The following is an 18,677-nucleotide window of genomic DNA, read 5'->3' on the forward strand; positions in this document are numbered from 1 at the left end:
AACACTGTGCTTGCTGGAATTGGCGGGGCAGCAAACTCCGTTGCCACCCGAGCAGATTGCGAAGCAAAATTTGTGGTCGCCTAAAAGTGTCATCATCCGTGTCCTTAAAGTATTTCCACAAGAACACCGCTGACATGCCTCCTGCCCGAGAGCTTTATGTCAGATTAGTATTGTGGTATTGATGTGTAGTATTGGAGAATTTTTAAAGGCACCGATACTATCGAGACATACATTCATGGCTCTATTGGTATTAACATGAGTGCACCCATAATTTATTTTTTAATATGTTAATTAGTAATGTTCACAAATCTATTAAATGTGATTTTGGCAACAGATATGTTTCTTTTTCCTCAAATTCTACATGCTCCTATACTTGGACATTAACATTGACTTCGACCACTGGCAGTTTGGTTTGAAAGTGTAAGAAATCGCACTCCTGTGAGATCACCGACATGGAAAATGTAGCTGACAGGTCACAAGAAGTGTCACAAATGTGTTTGTGTTTCCTCCCCAGCCTTCTGACCCTGGTTTGATCCTGCAAGCGCATCTAAAAAGAGACGGTTGTTACCTTTCCCCTCACCCAGACTCTCACCAGTCAGCATTAGCTTGATTATGGGCTATTACAGAGCGCCCACTTTTCATCAGAGCTAATCTCCGTTGCCGGGAGACCCTCAAGCAAATTCATCTTGGAAACCTTGCCCTTCAAGCATGAACCTGCTCTGCCCCGAAATCCCCTTTTGCTTTGAAAAGGGATCCTGGATCTTTAAAAAGTGGACAAAGTCTTGAGCCATTCAAGGTGTATCCAATGCCTGGTGCCTCAACAAGGCTCTTAAATGCAAAACAGACGGTGGAGCAAATAAAGATCAAAGGCAGCAGGCCAGGTTGCTGTCCTCACACGCCAAACGCCACTGTCAGAATGAATCACTGCCACTCGCCTTCCGTGCTCATGCAGCTTCACCCCTGCCCAAAATCTCCCACCTCAGAGATGCCAACCATCTTGTCACTGTTTCACATCCACACACAGGGTCAACATTCACTGTGTACAGTCTGGTGATTTCTTTTGTAGTCAAAATTGACCCTCAGGAGGGAGGGAGGTCTTACCAGAACGAGTGTCAAGTTATTACCTTTAATTATTTTCATGCACAATGGATTTTAGGTTTCGTTCAATGAAGAAGCAAGCCGCTCGGGTTCAAGTTCTGGTAAAGAAAAGGTACATCTATTGTTTTTTTCTTGTCACTCGTTTTATTTCCAAAAGTGAAACCCTATATAGATTCATACACAGAATAAAATATTTAAAGCCTTCATTTCATTCAAGTTGACTTATAGCTGACAGATAATGAAATCACAAATAATCGATTGATCTATCTCAGAAAATTTGAAGACATTGCAGATGATGATATACTTAGAAAAATATGTATATACCTGTGTACATACGTATATTTATGTACATATACGAGGGGTCCATTCATACAGTGGTCACAGTTCGGTGTACACTATGATGAAACAGCCCATGTCAACAACTCTAACATATTCGCAAACTCATCGTTGATTGGTAACAAAAGCTGCCTGTGGAAATTCTGACTGTCTTCACTATAAAGACACTTCCACAAATTGTAGTCTCTGCAGGCCATTGAACTATACAACCACTGACAAAAGTTAAGGAATCATCGGTCTGGGTGCTCATTTGGTTCAATTTTGTAGAAAAACAAAAATGATCACTGACATGACACAAACGAAAATAATTTCAAATTTCCCTAAGAAACACAATAATAAAATCAAGAAAAGAAAGGTTGTCGTCAGTACCATTTACATGGTTTGACCATGCAGAGAGGAAAAATTCAGGGGAAAACATGGAAGCACCTGTAAATTTCCATTCCCCAAACTAACACCTGCATCAGATTAAATCTGATCATTAGTCTGCAGTTAAATCAGGAATGATCATATTTTGGAGAGCTGTTGCACTAAGTGGACTAATATAAATCTAATACGAAATCATGTAACAGGCAGATGTCCACAAGACAGTCAGTGACCCTCTACAAGGAGGATAAGCCACTTAAAAAGTAATTACAAAAACCTATGGTTGCATCCTTGAGATGATTGTCAAGCAAAATCCATTGAAGCCCCTCTGCAATGATTCAGTAGTTTATGGAAGAGGAGGCCCAACCGAATGTTGAGTGTATAGAAATTAGGATAATTTTCAAAAACTGACAAGTGGTCTAGATTCAGACCGGATGGAGTGTGGATCCCATAAATGCAGACTCAGATAAATGGTGATAACAAAAGAGGTTTATTTAAAGAAAAGCGAGGGACTGACAAAGTAGTCAACAAAAAGCACTGGCGGCCAAAAAACAGGAAAACCAAATGAGAACAGAAAGCGCTTGCTAATTACAAGGACAGAATGATCATTAAGAAATGCACAAAACAAAATGAGGTTGGTTCAATCACATGAAACCTAGAACAAATACAACAATTTAACAAATATTCACAAACAAAAATACACAATATAATATTGGGGTAAAAGCATTGAACAAGAGCAATAGTCCCGACAGGGGAGACAAGTCCGAGTCCTTAAGTAGGCTGCCAGTTGATTGCCTTGATCAGGCACAGGGTTGAAGGGTTACGCCCACCACTCTCCAGCTGGTGCTGAAACAAACAAAAAACAAAACAAAACAGAGCGGAACATGACACAAACATCCATCTATCCATCTGTCCAGCTATTTTCCGATCCACTTTATCCTTACAATTGTCGCTGAAGACACAAACAAAATGACTTAACAGAAACCACATATTCTGGAAAGTTTCAGTATTGCAGAGTGCGCGCGCGCTCCGCTTCCCCAAAAAACAGTTGTCACCGAAATGAACAGCCAAAACAACAGTTGAGAGTCAAAAATGAAAACAGTCTAACGCAGCCAATCAAAAGACAGATCATGGTATGCTGCTCTTTCGGGCTTCCACTGTTTATTCAGCCGTTCTCACCTTCCATCCAAGCAATTAGCCCCACCCCTGTTATACTGCTCAGACAGAATGGGTGGAGGAAGGTCCTGATCAGATATTCCAGATTAGAACACAGACCTTTTCATTTATGATGGAGTTAAGACCTTGTGGTATTGTGGCCCAGATGCACCAAGAAAGTAGCAAAGGGAGTGTGAGAGGATAAAATTTACACAACTCCATGATGAGTTGCTGACTCACTCATCCCCTACTTTACAAGAACCCCAACATGGACATTAAACGATAGTTGTTGTTTTTTGGGGGGGTTTTTTAACCAGAGAAATGATATGGAGAAAAGTTTGGCTTGGGTTTTTCCCCTTGTGCAAAAAAAAAAAAAAAATGTTCTCAACAGAAATAGAGTGTAAAATACCAACAATCATATCTTGGTATTTCTTAATGAGCCCTTTCAGATCCTTAACAATATACCACTAATATGATGCTGTGAATCCTTTGAAATATACGAGAGAAGTATCCTTAAAATAGGATCACAGAAAGAACCTCCCGTGACGCCCCACAACCCATAGCAGTTTTCTCTCTCGTTTTTAAAATAGCCTACTGGTGTGCATGAACTATAGCCTTTTCTTGCTCAGAGGTTCCTTTAAATTACTTTTTTGCATTTGCTTTGAGGTGAATTGGCAGATTTGAGTCGTTATGTCAGAGTAATAGCCATTCTTTGACATAAGTGGAGTACGTTCACTGGGGCCAAGAAAGGCTGAACAATAAAAAGAATCAAATGTTTTGCAGCGTAACCAGAGCAACACAATATCTTAAAGTGAGTCCAATGGCTCTGTAGTCGGAATCTTATTGTATTTATTTTCACCAAATTATATGTTACATCTGGGCTGCAGAAATCAAATTCATGAACTGATGTCGGTGTCACAGAGGTACTGATTTCACGATGTTTATTATTGAGGTTGTACTTTGCGGTGGTGTAGAACCACTTCTAAAATTGTTTGTAAAAGCCGTTTAATATTTGGATATTCTCGTGTTTTGAATTGTGGTAACCAAATCATTAAAATACACCCGAGTATGCACACAGTTCAGTTCTATTCCACTGCCACTGACGGACACTCTCTCAATGTGAATGGTCATGCATTATTCTAAAAAAGAAAAAAAGCTTGCGTATTGTGAGGATGCCTAATATTGTGGCCAGTGAGTGTATTTCTAAATAAAGACAAACACGTTAGCTCTTAATGGCCTGTGCAGCAGATGGCCTGCTATAGATAACGATCCAAGCTATGTACTGTAATATTAGCTTCAAACAATGCTGTAACCGAGGAAGGACGGGACACACAAAAAGAATACTTTTACAGGCTTTGGGCCTGATGATAAATACATTTCAAGCTTTAGAGAATTACATTTTAATTATAGTTCGAGAAGCTGCATTGCTGATGAATATCTGTGGTGAAGTGGTACACATTGAAGTGTGTGTAGAAGAGCAAGTAAGCGTCATGGTAGTGAGGAAGAAGTCTGCTGCATTGTAAACACGAGCCGTGCACTTGGCCTGCTGTGGCGTACAGTTAACTGGAGGAATGAGCACGCCATGAATGGCTTCCTCTGTGTGACAATGGCTGCAGCTGGTCAGAGGTCCCTACTATAGACAGGCTGCACTGTGTGTGTATATGTGTGCTACAAAAATTATACTGGAATGTGACGATACTCCAAAGACAAAAATAATTCAAGAGGTTCTTTCAGTAGACAAGCCTTGAAAGAAATCCCATCAAAAGGAGGCACTAATGTGATGCAGTGGATCAAACAGATGAAAGCCCTTTGCACTGGTGAGATCCTATTGGCAAAGTTGAGATGATACTGCCTTTTTTTTTCCCAAAATGAAAGCTTGTGTTAAGTTCTGGGAGAAGAAAGAAAATTGGACGGTCTGTTCAACCAGTTTCCCTGCTTTGAAAAAGTATTTATACCACTTGAATTTTTTTACATTTTTTTGACCTTACAACACAATCTCGACTGTATTTTGTTCATCATATGAGATCATATAAAATCTCAATAATAACAGTGAAGTTTGTGATTGTCCATCCATCCATTCCTTAGTGTGGCAAAATGTGAAAAAGTTTAGCAGGGGTGTCCAAAGTCGGTCCTGAAGGGTCGCTGTCCTGCCTGTTTTCCAGCTCTCCCAGGAGCAACACACCTGATTCAAATCATCAGGATCGTTCTAATGCTTATTCAGAGCTGGCTGATGATCTGATCATCTGAATCAGGTGTGTTGCAGCCCGGAGAGATGGAAACCAGGCAGGACGGTGGCCCTCCAGGACCGGAGCTGGACATGCCTGGTTAAGGGGTATGAATATTTTTCAAGAACAGTTACTGCAGATCCAGGGCCTAATAAGAAACAACACAGACATCAACATTTTATCCTTTTATTTCAACATTTATAATCTGCAAATTATTGTTTTCATAATATTGCACTCACACACATTCTTGACTCCTATTATGGTTTATTTCAGAATTCGAGCCAGAACCTTGGTTGCAAGAATGAGAGACAAGTGATAGATGAACAATTCAGAAATATACTTCTAAAATAAATACTTTACAGAGACAATGCATACTTTTTACAATGGGCGTCTTCCTCAGAGAGGCAGCGGGTACAGTCACAAATTACAGTTGCAATGTGCATACTTAATAAACCATATTCACAAGCTTACATGAGATGAGAACCCGGATATTGCCAGTGACCAAAATAGCATAAATCTGTTCCCGCATCCTCCCATTCGAATCAACAAACTGTATTCCTGAAGGATTTCCTTATTCTACAATCACATATGTTGACCACACATACTTTTTCGAGGCAAACCTTGAAACAGTTTACATATCTAAGCTACTTTTTATTTTTCCCTTTAAAAATAGAAAGTCCTTTTATTGAAGAATGGCACTGACACTGAAAGAATCCTACCTCACAGGTATATTTGAAAAAGTTGTTAAGATGGCACCTGATTGAGTGAACAAATGTTACTGGCATCAAATGAAAATGGTCTCATCTGTTGTAGGTCTTCTTGCTTCAGAGCACTAGTTACGTGTTATGCCTCGCAACCTCAACTTGTGAAAACAAATTGTTGGCGTCACCATGATGGATCTCGCTCCAAATTCAAGGCTAGAATTCCCTTGCTTCTTCAAACTGCTTGTAGTAATCCTCTTCCTGAGGGTTGTCGCGACACTTTTGTCCGTTGTTTGGTGGTCTTGCCTCATTATAGCGACTCCAGTCTCCTTTGCATATGATCCAGGGCAAGATGTCCACTTTGTAGTGTAGGTCAGCCGAGAACTCCGTACTGATAAGATTGGGTGTTCCGGCGCCTTTGCCTCGTGTGATGAGTTTCATGTTGTCATCGTAACAGCAGTGCTGTGCAGCCAGTGTGGTGGACTCCAGTGTCAGCATGGAGCGAATGCAGTAGCGGGCCGTGGGCTTATAGATGTCCAGTTTCTCTTTTGGCCCGCTGGCATCTTTCCAGCGGAAATATCTGCGCGAAGGAGGGTCGTGCACATTGGCAGTGCTATACGCTACATCGGTTGGGTATGAACAAGGGCAGCTGGGAAGGTCATTGGCCACCTTAGTCATGTATTTCTTCAAGAAGTCACTCTTGCAGTTCATCCATCGCTCGCAGCTGTCTGTATCTAGAAAATATGGAGACACTTTAAATCGCTGAATCTTGTTGCAGTAGTGGAAGATAAAAACAATAAGTACATATAATGTTACAGTGTGAGACCGCAACATAGAATTGATGAAGTGATTCTGACAGAGTGGGAACATTCAAATGACGGATGGTGCGGAGTACTAAAAGAGTAGCGAGAAACATACCAACACCAAAGAGCTCAGTGGCATTGAAATCATCTGTTCCTGCAAGCAGGCTCACTTCAGTCGCTGCTGTCTTGAAGGCATCTTCAATACCTAAGTAAAGGGTGAAACAGATTATCTACTGGCCTTTAATACTGAATGTACAGCGTTGACCCCGACATGAGGCAATGTAAAGACAGCCAATACAAGACTTTAATCTTTTTTTTTTTTCTTCAAATGAACAGTTGTAATAAAGTGCCCAGCGAGTGTAAAGTTATCAAGTCAGCCCGATAATGCCGACATCAAGTATTTACCTGGACAGTTTGGCATATCACATGTTCTGGACTCAGTGGCAGTACAGGCGTAACCACAAGACCTGGTTCTCTTCTGGTTGCCATTTCCACAGGTGACACTGCACAGTGACCAGTTACTCCAGTCCCCCTCCCCATCCATGTAGTCTGAATTGGAGAGAAAATGATGAGAACGCTGAAGTAGGCCACATGCTGAACTTTAACTCTACTGTATTAGCTTGCCTCACTAAGACTTTGTATTAAGTTGGATACCACATGAGAGGGGAAGTGCGGTGTGGGTTCAAGATTCTTATTTTTTTTCTCTTTTTGTTTTCCACGGGAAAAAAAACTTCCCAGATGAGCTTTTCTGTGTGAATTGTGTTGTAACAACTCATGGATGATTGTTAAACAAATAATGCCATGGCAATGAGCAGCATGTGTGTGTGCGTTGAGTCAGTGAGTGGAGTCACAGACTTAAATTTAGCAAATTCCACCAATGATTTAAGACATCTAGGTCTGCGTTTCCAAGTCGAGGCGCACCCTGGACACCATTAAGTTGCTCCATCCGTGATTCATCCGATTGAAAATGGAAAGTGAATTTGCAAGAAATCCTCTTTAAGTCCAATTATCGTTGAGCACATGGCGGTAATGGGCATACATGGAAACGGTTAGACTCGGCTCTTCGACTGCCGGAGTCCATCTGCGCAACCGCATGCAAACGCAGATCTCACTGACATGCTTGTCTGGAACGCAGCACTCCATCAATGAGGTGAATTAATGTGGGCATGTTGGGATGAAAGTATTTCTGGCCAAGGTCCAAACCCTCTTCTGGACTACACCCCCACCACTTGCCATCTGCCGCTCGTTATAAGCAGATAGACACCCAGTGCTCCTTCTTTGCCCTTTCACTGGAATATTAGACAGCAAGTGAGACCCGAGACCACATTTGAATACTGGTGTAATAATTCCAAAATTTGGAACCAGCAACTTGTTGCTTGAGGGATGTCAGTTCCGTCCAAAGTACTGCTGAGTGGCCCTCAAGCAAGGTACCGAAAGCCCAGATGCATAGGACATGAGCGCCCGTTTAACTTTTCACATTCAAAGGATCTTGTTTTTGCATGCGTGTATTTCTGGCCTATGTCCAAAATCAATTTCCAGATAAGACAGTACTGATAGACATGCTAAATTGTTGTTCGCATATTGCTAACAGTACAACAATACATTGTATACTGTTTATATAGAACATAGACTGCGTTTCACCAGGAAGATTAATCCATCAGTACCAGGATATATGATCAGCTTTGATATTCTTGTCATTTTGTGGGTTTGTTTTTTCCCAAATCGGCATATCTATGTCACGTTTCCGGAAAGTTCCAGACAGCATTGGGAGAGGAAAAAAATCCTGGAGCCGTGCCTTATACGCTCCAGAAATTGACCCTCACTGACTTCACGATTCTGAATTCCGAGTTTAAATCTCAGAGAGATCTGAAGATCGGCCAGTTCCCTGCCTGTAAAGGATAAAATGAGAGTTGACAACAATGATAAGCTAGAAACATTAGACACGGACATGGGTTTGACAGGAAGATACTGTAAAGTCACACGCCTAACCGCTTCAGTAAAAGTGAGAACGGATGAAGTGACATTTTCCACAGCAGACACATTCTTGTTCCACCGCATTGGTTTGGGCATGCTATGACTTGGACTGAAAGCATACTGCACGACAGTGAGTGTCAATTCTTCCACAGCTGATTTATGTGCGGGGTTACTCTAGGAGAGTCTTTTGGGGGGTGTGGCAGCCCAACAGTGCTTTTGGCAACCATTCCTGTTGCTCAGCTTTGATGATAAGAAGCATTTAAATGGTGTCACCTAGCGAGCTCGACACTGTGGAGGAATCTGTCTCTTAAGGGTGTTAAAAGCTTTCAAGCAAGAGCTGCCAAAAGCCTGTCTGGGGATAGCAGCACTTGTTATGGTGACAGCCTGAATCAGCAAATCTGTAAATTATAGATTTTACATCAAACCATGGCCAAATGTGGACATGCTAGACCATGAAATTTACTGTAAATATTCTTTGTCAAAGCCGCTGATGTGCTTCTCACCATATTCCGTTTGGGGTTTGCCTCTGTCTCCTGTGCCTCCTCTCCGGTCCCAGTCCACCGGCGGCCTCAGGAAGTTACTGTCCTCGCCACCGCTATCATGCTCCTCCGCTTGAGTGGTGGAGGAAGTGCGAGGCCACCAGTTTCTCCAGTTAGGAGAAGCCCAGTTGGGTTTATTCTCCTTGCGGTGGCCTTTTTCTGGCTCGTGTGCTTCCAATCCATCCACAACCTCAATTGTCACCTTCCATAAAAAGAAGAAAGGCAGTTTCAGAATCATGCTGACTTCTCTTTTCTTGGTGGGGTGGCAGAAGCTCAATCTGTAAGAATTTGATCTTGGCATTGGACAGATGCCGGTTCAAGAACAGAGGACCCATTAGATGGAGTGCGAACATTAGGGCTTGTCGTGACCGCTCCCCGATCTCGCCAATGAGATTGCACAATGTCATCCAAGGTGAAAATGTAATTTCCCCTCAGGCGAATCTTATTAAAGTTTCCTCTCCTTGACCAAACGGGTCAACTGGGTGCAAAGAGGTGACACCTCCTGATCGCCATGTCCCCCCATCCCCAACTTCCCTCCCCCATTCTGTACAAACACATGTGCCTCCCAGATGAGCTAGGACCAGCACCCTTGCCCCTCAGCCACCCTCCCACCTCACTGGCTCTCTCCACCTAAACACAAAGTTCAAAGGGCCCCTCAGCCTCCTCCAGACCATGAAAGCCAGATGAATCCCAGGATCAAAGACCCCCGCCGCCTCCCCCTCTTCTCCCACAGCCTCACGCCCTTGCTCGATTGGTGGCTCCTCTCTCTTCCCACATCTTGAGACGCTAATACACTTTGTTCGCCCTCGGACTTAGTGGCGATGCTCGCAGGAAAATGAAGGGACCCCCTTGCTAGATTAAAACAGGAGAATCATTTCAACATAGCGGTGGTTAGCCGGCCATCTGCACCCAGAGGAACTTATGGATGAGGCCTCGCCACAAATTTACATAAGCCGCCAGCTGTCTTCATGCATGAGGCTGAGCAGCGGGGTATTGCTGGCAAATGTCTGCCTTTCAGTTGTCATTATGATGGACATGAGACCTCAAAGTCTACCCTTAACTTCACTCCATCCCAGGAAGCGGGAAAGAGGGGGAGGCAGAGGAAGGCACGGAAGAAAGGGGGGTCAGTGATGTGCACCAAACTATTCTCCATCTTCCTGCTCACTCTTCCTGTCCTGACTGCTTGGGTAGCCATGTCTTACAAGTCAGTGAAAGCATGAAAGCAACGGGGCAGGTGCACAGTCACACATGATCACCTGTATGTTGGGATTCTGTCCATTGATATCAGCTTTAGAGAGGTCAGGGAAATTCTGCAGATCCAGGATAAAAGCCCCAGGGCCATCTTTGTGGACGTCACTGCCAGTGCCTGGCGCCCACGGCAGGGCGGAGGACCGATGGGTCAAGCGACGCTCCGCGCCAGACCGCCAGGAGCCTTCAGGAGTCAGTTGGCCCAGTGAGCTGCTTTTTGCGTGGATGATGTTCTGCCAAAGGGGAGACAGGAAAATATTATATTGGTTTGTGAAGCCCTGATACAAGACAGTTTTACTATCCTTTAAACGTCAGGTGTGAGTGAGAAAAACAACTTCAGAATTTGTGACTTGGCATCTGCAAATCCAACAATATTAGGCTGATCTCCCATGTTGACAAGACATTCATGTGGACATTACCAATGCCATAAATATCTCTCAACTGTGAGCTCCAAACAGCGGAGCCAGAAATTGTAGTCTGCTTCAGCCAAAACATAATCTGCCTAAATCATCTGTCTAACAACTGCTTTCAGTGTCTGTTGGACTGAATGCTTATTCTGTTTTAACCCATACAGAATGGTGATATTTTAACACAGTAATTTGCAACGCACACGTACATAGCATGCGCCGATGCTGGCCGAGAGACCAACTTGGGCGAAACTGATGGTTTTCCATTGCAGTGTCTGCATAGACAACCCATAGCAAACATTGTAAAATCATGATTTTGGGTTTCTTGGAGCCAAAGGAGTCGGTGCATTTCCTCAACAATTACTTCCTAACCGGACAAACGGTCACAGATAGGGTGGCACAAAATAGCGCCAAGAAATCATCCTGCACCGTGTTATGTTTGTTTATGCTTCATTTCTTCCACCCCTCTGTTTGTGTGGCTGGGTTTGAAGCCTGAAAACATGGCAACAGTGCTGTACGGTTGCGGTGGCCAGTCACACACAAAGTTTTAGCTCGGCCGCATTGTAGTCGCCATAATACTCTCTGTTGGAGCTATTTGTGTCCAACCAAGGAGCATTCTGGGCCGGTATAGGTACTCTGAGCTTGCACAGCATGGATGGAATGTTTAGAAATGTACGTGTACTGTAACTTTAATTCTATTGTGAAGGGAAATGTTCAACTCCATTAAACCAAGCTTACTTTACAAAGAGAGGCAGATAAAAGTAGTGATTTCAAATGATTAGCAATAATTCATTGCATTGTTTGGTCAATTATATTTTGGTGTTGTTTTATAGAATGTGCAGTTAACTTCCAATGGACAGACGGAGGACAAAATGCTGCTTCTCAAGCAGACAGACCTGATGCCAAGAAGAGACTGACGTTTTGCGGTTACAATGTCTTTGCCTTAATACGTATCTCTATAGTGCTGTGCTTACCGTATATTTACTTTATGTCCAAGTACTTGACCTTTTTGTGACAGGAAAACCACAAGTCCTCCTTAACATACTGTATTAGAATTACATCCAGTCTTTCCACACTTCCAGTGAGCAACCTCTTATCACTGTCAATACTGTAAGAACGGTCATTTAGATTCTAAATATGTTGGAATTGGATCCAGATGAGACCTTTAGACTTTAAGTGAGCCTGAATTATCATCCCCATCCCCACAGTAATAACTAGGATGAACATTGTAACCTTTTGTACTTTATAAGACACTGTTCATAACAGTTTGCAAATCAGAGAGAATAGTTAACAGTACCGGTATTCTTTTCTACCTTTTTGAGAATCAAGATTTCTGTTCTGCTGTTAACTGTTTTTCTTCAAACATGAGCAGACTTTATGCTTCCGTCGCAACTGATTTAATTTCATCAAACAAATTGCGTCACAATTGCATCATGAAACCAAACGAGTGTTTGTGGGTTAAATCCTTCATTATCCAGTGTAATCGGAACCAGCCGTCATTCTGTTGTCAGATGTTGTGTTACATGTGGCATACAGATGATCTAATGCCACTTCCAATTTAGATGATCTCATGTCAGACGTTAAAGTATTCCCCTACTTCCCATGCCACAGTCGTGTCGTTCCAATGTTTAGCTTTAATACCATAACGCACTTCGATTTACGCATGGTTCATCTCAACTATTTTGCAGACAGTAAACTGGGCATTTTGGACAGACTGCCAGTTGTTGATGCAAGCTGTAAAAACTTCAAGTAAAAGCAATATTTAGCTAATTTACTGTACAAACTAAAGATACACTAGTCTGACTGGAAGCTGTCACTAAATCTATATGTCACGCCATAAAGAATATATACATGGATGATGTCGTAAATATTTGCTTGTTTTTTTCCATGTTGGTGGAAAGAGTGCTATGTGTGGCTGTTATACTTTCTATAAGGACAAACCCCCTTTTTTTTATCATTAACATTTCAATGTTAAATCGATGAAGTGGGCAGTGAATTTGAAAGTACTGTTTTATACTGATATTGATTGCCACCTTTCTAAAATAGTGTTTTTCTCTGAAAAAACACACACAAAAAAAAAACAAATATTGAATGTATGTTTAATTTTAGGCCAAAAATAATAATAATCGCGCCATTATGCGAGGACAATATCTTCATACTTTAAACATTCACAAATGATCAGAAATGATTATTTGAATAGAAATTAACTCCTAAATTATTTTCGAAACGTTGTTTTATTTACCTTATTATGATGTTTTCATTCTCAGGCATTTGGCAATCGACCGTAATTGTGACCTTCAACCTTTTCAGAGTCTACTTTTCAATGCCGGAAAAGGTGGACACCAAATGTCTCTGTTAATACAGCATGCTGGAATGCATCATTCTTCATGATTAGGTGTGGAATGAAAAGTATTACAGTCTGATATAAATAAACAAAAGGGTTGTAAACTATTTGAAGGAACTAAAGTAGCTTTAATTCACAAGTACAACTGTGATTTGCCAACCGCAAATTATATACACATTCAGTATTTCAGCAAATAGCCAAAAAGCCGTAGTTGGAAAATATGAGCGAATTACACATAAGAAAGGAATTACGTCTGAGTTGTGTAACCTCCATCACTTCCTGATCGTGTCAAAATGAGCACCCCTCTCTTTTCCATATGAGCCTCAATGGAAATTGAGAGGAAAACCATGTTGTTTTCTCATTTGTCTTTAATACAGTCCAGAGTCAGATGCAGATTAAAAGTGGTTTGGAAATAAATAAATAAAATGACGAAAGCAAAATTCAGGCTGAACTCCATTTGCCATCAGTCTCGTGCAATCCTCCTCAATGAGCTGTGCGCTTTAATTTGGAGATCAAAAGTGACACACAGTCCCTCAGTTCATCTGGGCCCCCCAGGGTGTCACCCTCAAACTCTCAAAAGCCATGAATGAACACATGCACACACAAGCCACCCTCCCGCACACCCCCTTACTCTCTCTCCCGTTCTTTTCCCGCTTCCCTTTTTTTCACTTTGTGACGGCTGCTTAAAGGGGCATGACTCCATTTTCAATTGGGAACAAGTCAGGGGGGCATCACCCCCCAACACCCCCCACCCCCCTCCGGGAGGTTGGCAGGAAATGAAGGCAGTTGCACACTGTGCCAGATGATTCTCAACACTGCACTCACATAGGAGGAAAACAAAAGGATCTTGCCCTATCACACGAGTCACTCTTTGGTTACATGTGTAATAAAGTACTCGTCTAGAAAAAAAATTCACAAAATAAAATTGGAATTAAAAATTTTAAGATGATTATAAATACAACAATTGAGGCAATACAGTACGTTTGACTCCAAAAAAGAAACATATCAGGAAACACTGCCGGAGTTCTGTTCCGTAGCCAAGGGGCACTGGGCCGTGCCACAGCATCAACGAATTTCATAGCAGTGCAGCAAATGTGCAAATCTTTTGATTCCTCTCCAAGTTGTCCTTTCTTGTTGCATGAAAAATGTCACCAAAGCCTTCTTCATTGAGACATGCAGCTCTGGCGCCGCCATGACACCCATTCTTTTGTTTAGACTCACAAGAGCGTGAGATTTCACCAAGACTTGTCGAGATTTGGCCGCTGACGGCAGGGAGATGTGTTGCGATGCAACAGATTGCTCGTGAAAGAGGGTCTTTAACCCTCCTGTTAACATTTGTTCCACAATATCACACCTCCATTTTAAACTGCAACACTACAGGTGCGGGAAGCCACATTCTGTCATTGGTGCTTCTCTGAATGGCATTTTCAATCTGACACTGACAATGCAACTCCTGGGTTGTGACAAGCCTCTCTCAAAGATTACATCATCGTCCCTTGTGGTGGACCACTGGAGCATGTCCACACAGTGGAGTATGTATGTGGGCCCAAAAAATAAGTAGAGCAGATAAACTCTTTTATTCGTATATTCATTGATTTTAACACAGCTAAAAATATGGATGACAGAGTGAAGAAAAAGCAAAAGACATTTTCAAAAGGCTGTGAGTAGTTTGTGCTATATACTGTGTATATATATATATATATATAAATTTTTGGGCAAGGTGGGGCTACTCCCTCCGCCCTGCCTGCCCAATCAAACAGTTGGCCGTGTGTCAAATATTCCACACATTCTTGAAATATTTCCTCAGCTATGCATGTCTTCACATCCAGCTGAACATAGACTTGCTGTGATGGTACTAACAGTGAAGCATTGTTATAATACCATCCGTAAATTAGAGGAAACATTATTTTAAGTCATTTAGTGCTATTTACCGTAAGCTTTTATTGGTGATGGTGGGGGCGGTTACCACTCCATAGGTTATAAGTACCTATCCATCATTTGGATGTGAGAAAATAAATGTTCGGCTGCACGCTAAATATATATCAACAAGTAGCTGGAGGATGTGAAACACTCGCGGAAAAGCCTGTTAATCCCAGACCTGTCTTAACCTCTGGGTCAGGACTGGAGGTTCGACTGGAGTATGTGTCCTTTCTACTGCTGCGAAAATAGATTAGAGCATCTCTTTAGAGGTGACATGTTGACAAATGTTCGCCTGGTGAAATGGGGACATGTCGTTATGTTCTAAACTTCAAAGCAAACAAAAAGTTACCCTGTGTTCAATTACAAAACTTTTTTTTTTAAATCAGAGATGCAAATAATTTATTTCTCGATGAATTTTACGCACTGATTCTGAATTCACCCTCGGTTTTTTTTCTTTCTCGAGCACATCAGGTTTTCGTATCAATAATAATAACATCCATTCGTCTCCATTCGTCCATGATCTGATCTGCTTTTCCTCACTCTGGAGGCGGGTGTGCTTGAGCCTATCCCATCTGTCTTTGGGCAGCAGGCGGGGCAGGCTGGGAACACCCTGAACTGTTTGCCAGCCATTTGAAGGGCAAGCACAGCCAAACAACCATTTGCACTCATAATCACACCTAAGGACAATTTAGAAAATTCAATCACTCTCCCATGCATGTTTTTGGAATGTGGGAGGAAATCGGAGTTCCTGGATAAAACCCATTCAGGCATGGGTAGAACATGCAATAATAAAATATTAATAAGTCATATTCAGATTTTTTTATGACTTAAGGGCTAGGTTAACATCATAGCTTTTTATATTCATTATGGCATCGCTCCATGCATACGTGCTTGTGTGTGTGTGATTTGGTGCCATACCTGTCAACCTCGGCTAATACCTGCCCTTATAAATGATTACGATTCCCCTTACAAAGCAACAAAAAACAGTTTACCGCGCATGTGCACATCCTGCTTTATCAATCCGACCGTACGTAGCGATTAAAAAAGAAAATACGACTGTGGATTACTTTTGCTGGTTTACCATGACAATAGTAGCGATCGACAACGGCATTGTCATTGGCTACCAGCAGGTGAGACGATCTGGATTTGAGCCAAAATGGTCTTTGTGATATCGTTTCATAATTTATTTATTTTTTGCCCCCTATAAAAGTTTTAACACGCCGGACATGATTTGAAATGATTAAAAAAACGTATAAAATTTAAATTTAAAACGTACAAGTTGACAGGTATGTGGTTCACAGTGTGCAACACAAATCTTCAGCAAAGAGTGAGTAGAATTCATAATGGGATTATATTGAGGTTAATAAATGTAGAAAAAAAAAGAATCAATGTGAACTTTCTATGACTCTGTGGTGGCTTCAGCAATCCATTATGGCTTAGTCTGCTGGTCAGGCAGCATCTCAGCCCAGGACAGAGAGAGATTGGAGCGACTGGTCAGGAGGGCCAGTTCTGTCCTGGGCTGCTCCCTGGACACTCTGGAGGAGGTGGGCAACAGGAGGATAGATACTAGCTAAGCTAACAGCTATGATGGACAGACCCTCACACCCCCTCCAGGCCACCTTGACAGCACTTGGCAGCTCCTTCAGCCACAGACTGATACACCCACAAGAAGGAGAGGTACCGCCGCTCGTTCCTGCCGACTGCTGTCAGGCTACTGAATAAACGCACCTGAAAACCTGGACTCTCCCCCACTCACCCATTGTAAATAGCAATAGACAAAGCACTTAAATGCAGTAAAATCGAGAGATTGACAAGCACAATAGAAAACCTAATGGAATGTCTAACTATTGAAATACATAATAAAAAGGCATCACATATCATCATAAGTTGCATCTATAGGACACCAGGATCATGTATTGACACATTCAATTAAAAAACAAACAAACAAACAAAAAAAATAAACTAACAGCACAGCCACCTTATGCAGCATATACGCAAGTACATATATGCTTATATCTTATATTTTGTATTTTTTATATTGCATTCTTTACTGTGGATAGTTCTTTTTTTTTTTAGTTATTTTGTGCATGCAAATACTTGTTTTCTACTTTTTCTACTTTCTTCCCTCCAAACTTTGCTGGTGTAAATTGCCAATTCCTCCATTGTGAGACAATAAAGGTTTTCTTATCTTCTTATCTTATCTTAATACAACACATTCCATCAAATGCAACATTGCAACATCTCTCTCTCTCTCTCTCTCTCTCTCCCCCCCACAGTATAATGATGCTGCACACACAAGTGACTGAGGTGCAATACTGTGGCGTATAGAAGCCAATTGAAGTTGAATTTCTGCCTGGATCTGCGGAGGTTTGCAAGAGAAAAGCGGAGTGAGGGATGCATTTTTAGGGTCCAACTCTGACCTGTCGAGCTCCTCACCCAAAACGACAGTGATGTGCGCATGATGACAGAGAAGTGCCCATGGCAAGCATTTAACCCCCCAGGACAACAACAGGGGGTGTGTCTGCCTTGGGTTTGGAGGGGGTGACCCCTGACCCTGCGTGCTCACTGACTGACTGACTGCCATCCCCGGGGGACACCCTCGCTTCCGTGCATGTGTCAACACCCTCATATTTGATCAGACCCATCTGTGAAGACTCCCACCATCACCGGACATACCTCGCTCTGATCCAGGCTCAGGCTGACGTTGGCCGGCGGCAACGGGCTGCTCTGGAGCACAGTGATGTGCAGGGTGAGGAGGAGAAGTCCCAGGAGCAGCAAGAGCTCTGCAGCCAGCCGCAACATCCTCCTGACGCGGCCGCCCTTTGGAGCCTCAGAGGTCGCAGCGGCTCCGCCTCCGCCCGGTGCAGAGGCTCCGATCTCCGGATCTGCCGGGGACGAGGAGCCGCAACACCACTTCGGAGCCACTTCGGGAATCAGAAATGCAAAAAGTGAGGGGAAACGGATCGACGCAGTCCCCCAAAAGTCCAAAGTTTACTTTGGGTAAAGGGTGGTAATGCAGATCTGGCGGACTTCTCCCTCAATAAACAATGAATTGTTTGCACTTGGAATGAAACACACGTGTGCATCTGCTGGTTCGGATCCAGTTCGAGCGGCTGGCTGCAGCATCAAATCCTGAATTCACACTTTCGTTCGTCCTCAATGCCACTTAGGAAACGTTTCCGCTTTTGTCCGCATCGTGCGCCATAGGATGGCTCGGCCGCGCAACGAGAGCCGTTTGGATCTGAACCAAACAAGTTTCCTAAAGATGTCTTCGACCTCTTGAGTCCACGCTCGCGTGCTCCGCTCTCTTCACAAAATCCTCCATAATGGTGGCGCGGTGAGGAAGAGGAGGGTGGGGGTGCACGTAGAAAGAGGGTCTCACACCTCAAGGTGTCCAGCAGGAGGAAGGGGCTCAGACACAGAGCAAACTCGCATGGCACGTTTGACTTCAGAGCTCTTGAGTGACTTTTATACCGTGCACCCCACCCTCCTCCACCGCCTTCCACGAGGCGCCCTCCCCATGTTAACTCTTTGAGCCCCTTCTTGGCTCAACTCAAAACCAAG

The 18,677-nt window shown here is 42.8% G+C and overlaps 1 protein-coding gene across 1 annotated transcript; it reads right to left on the reverse strand.

Moving 5' to 3' along the window:
• Window positions 1-5,349: 5,349 nt before the first annotated feature.
• Window positions 5,350-18,540, reverse strand: ism1 (isthmin 1). The gene is made up of 6 exons (XM_086121704.1): window positions 17,790-18,540; window positions 10,451-10,675; window positions 9,159-9,396; window positions 7,087-7,230; window positions 6,797-6,886; window positions 5,350-6,612 (listed from the first exon to the last, which is right to left on the reverse strand). The coding sequence occupies exons 1-6, from the start codon at window positions 17,913-17,915 to the stop codon at window positions 6,095-6,097; spliced, it is 1,341 nt and encodes a 446-aa protein (XP_085977830.1). The 5' UTR covers window positions 17,916-18,540; the 3' UTR covers window positions 5,350-6,094.
• Between the last annotated feature and the right edge of the window lie 137 nt (window positions 18,541-18,677).

Source organism: Hippocampus guttulatus, chromosome 10 (assembly GCF_054856545.1).
Source record: "Hippocampus guttulatus isolate MCC_2025c chromosome 10, RoL_Hgut_1.0, whole genome shotgun sequence".
NCBI lineage: Eukaryota > Metazoa > Chordata > Actinopteri > Syngnathiformes > Syngnathidae > Hippocampus > Hippocampus guttulatus.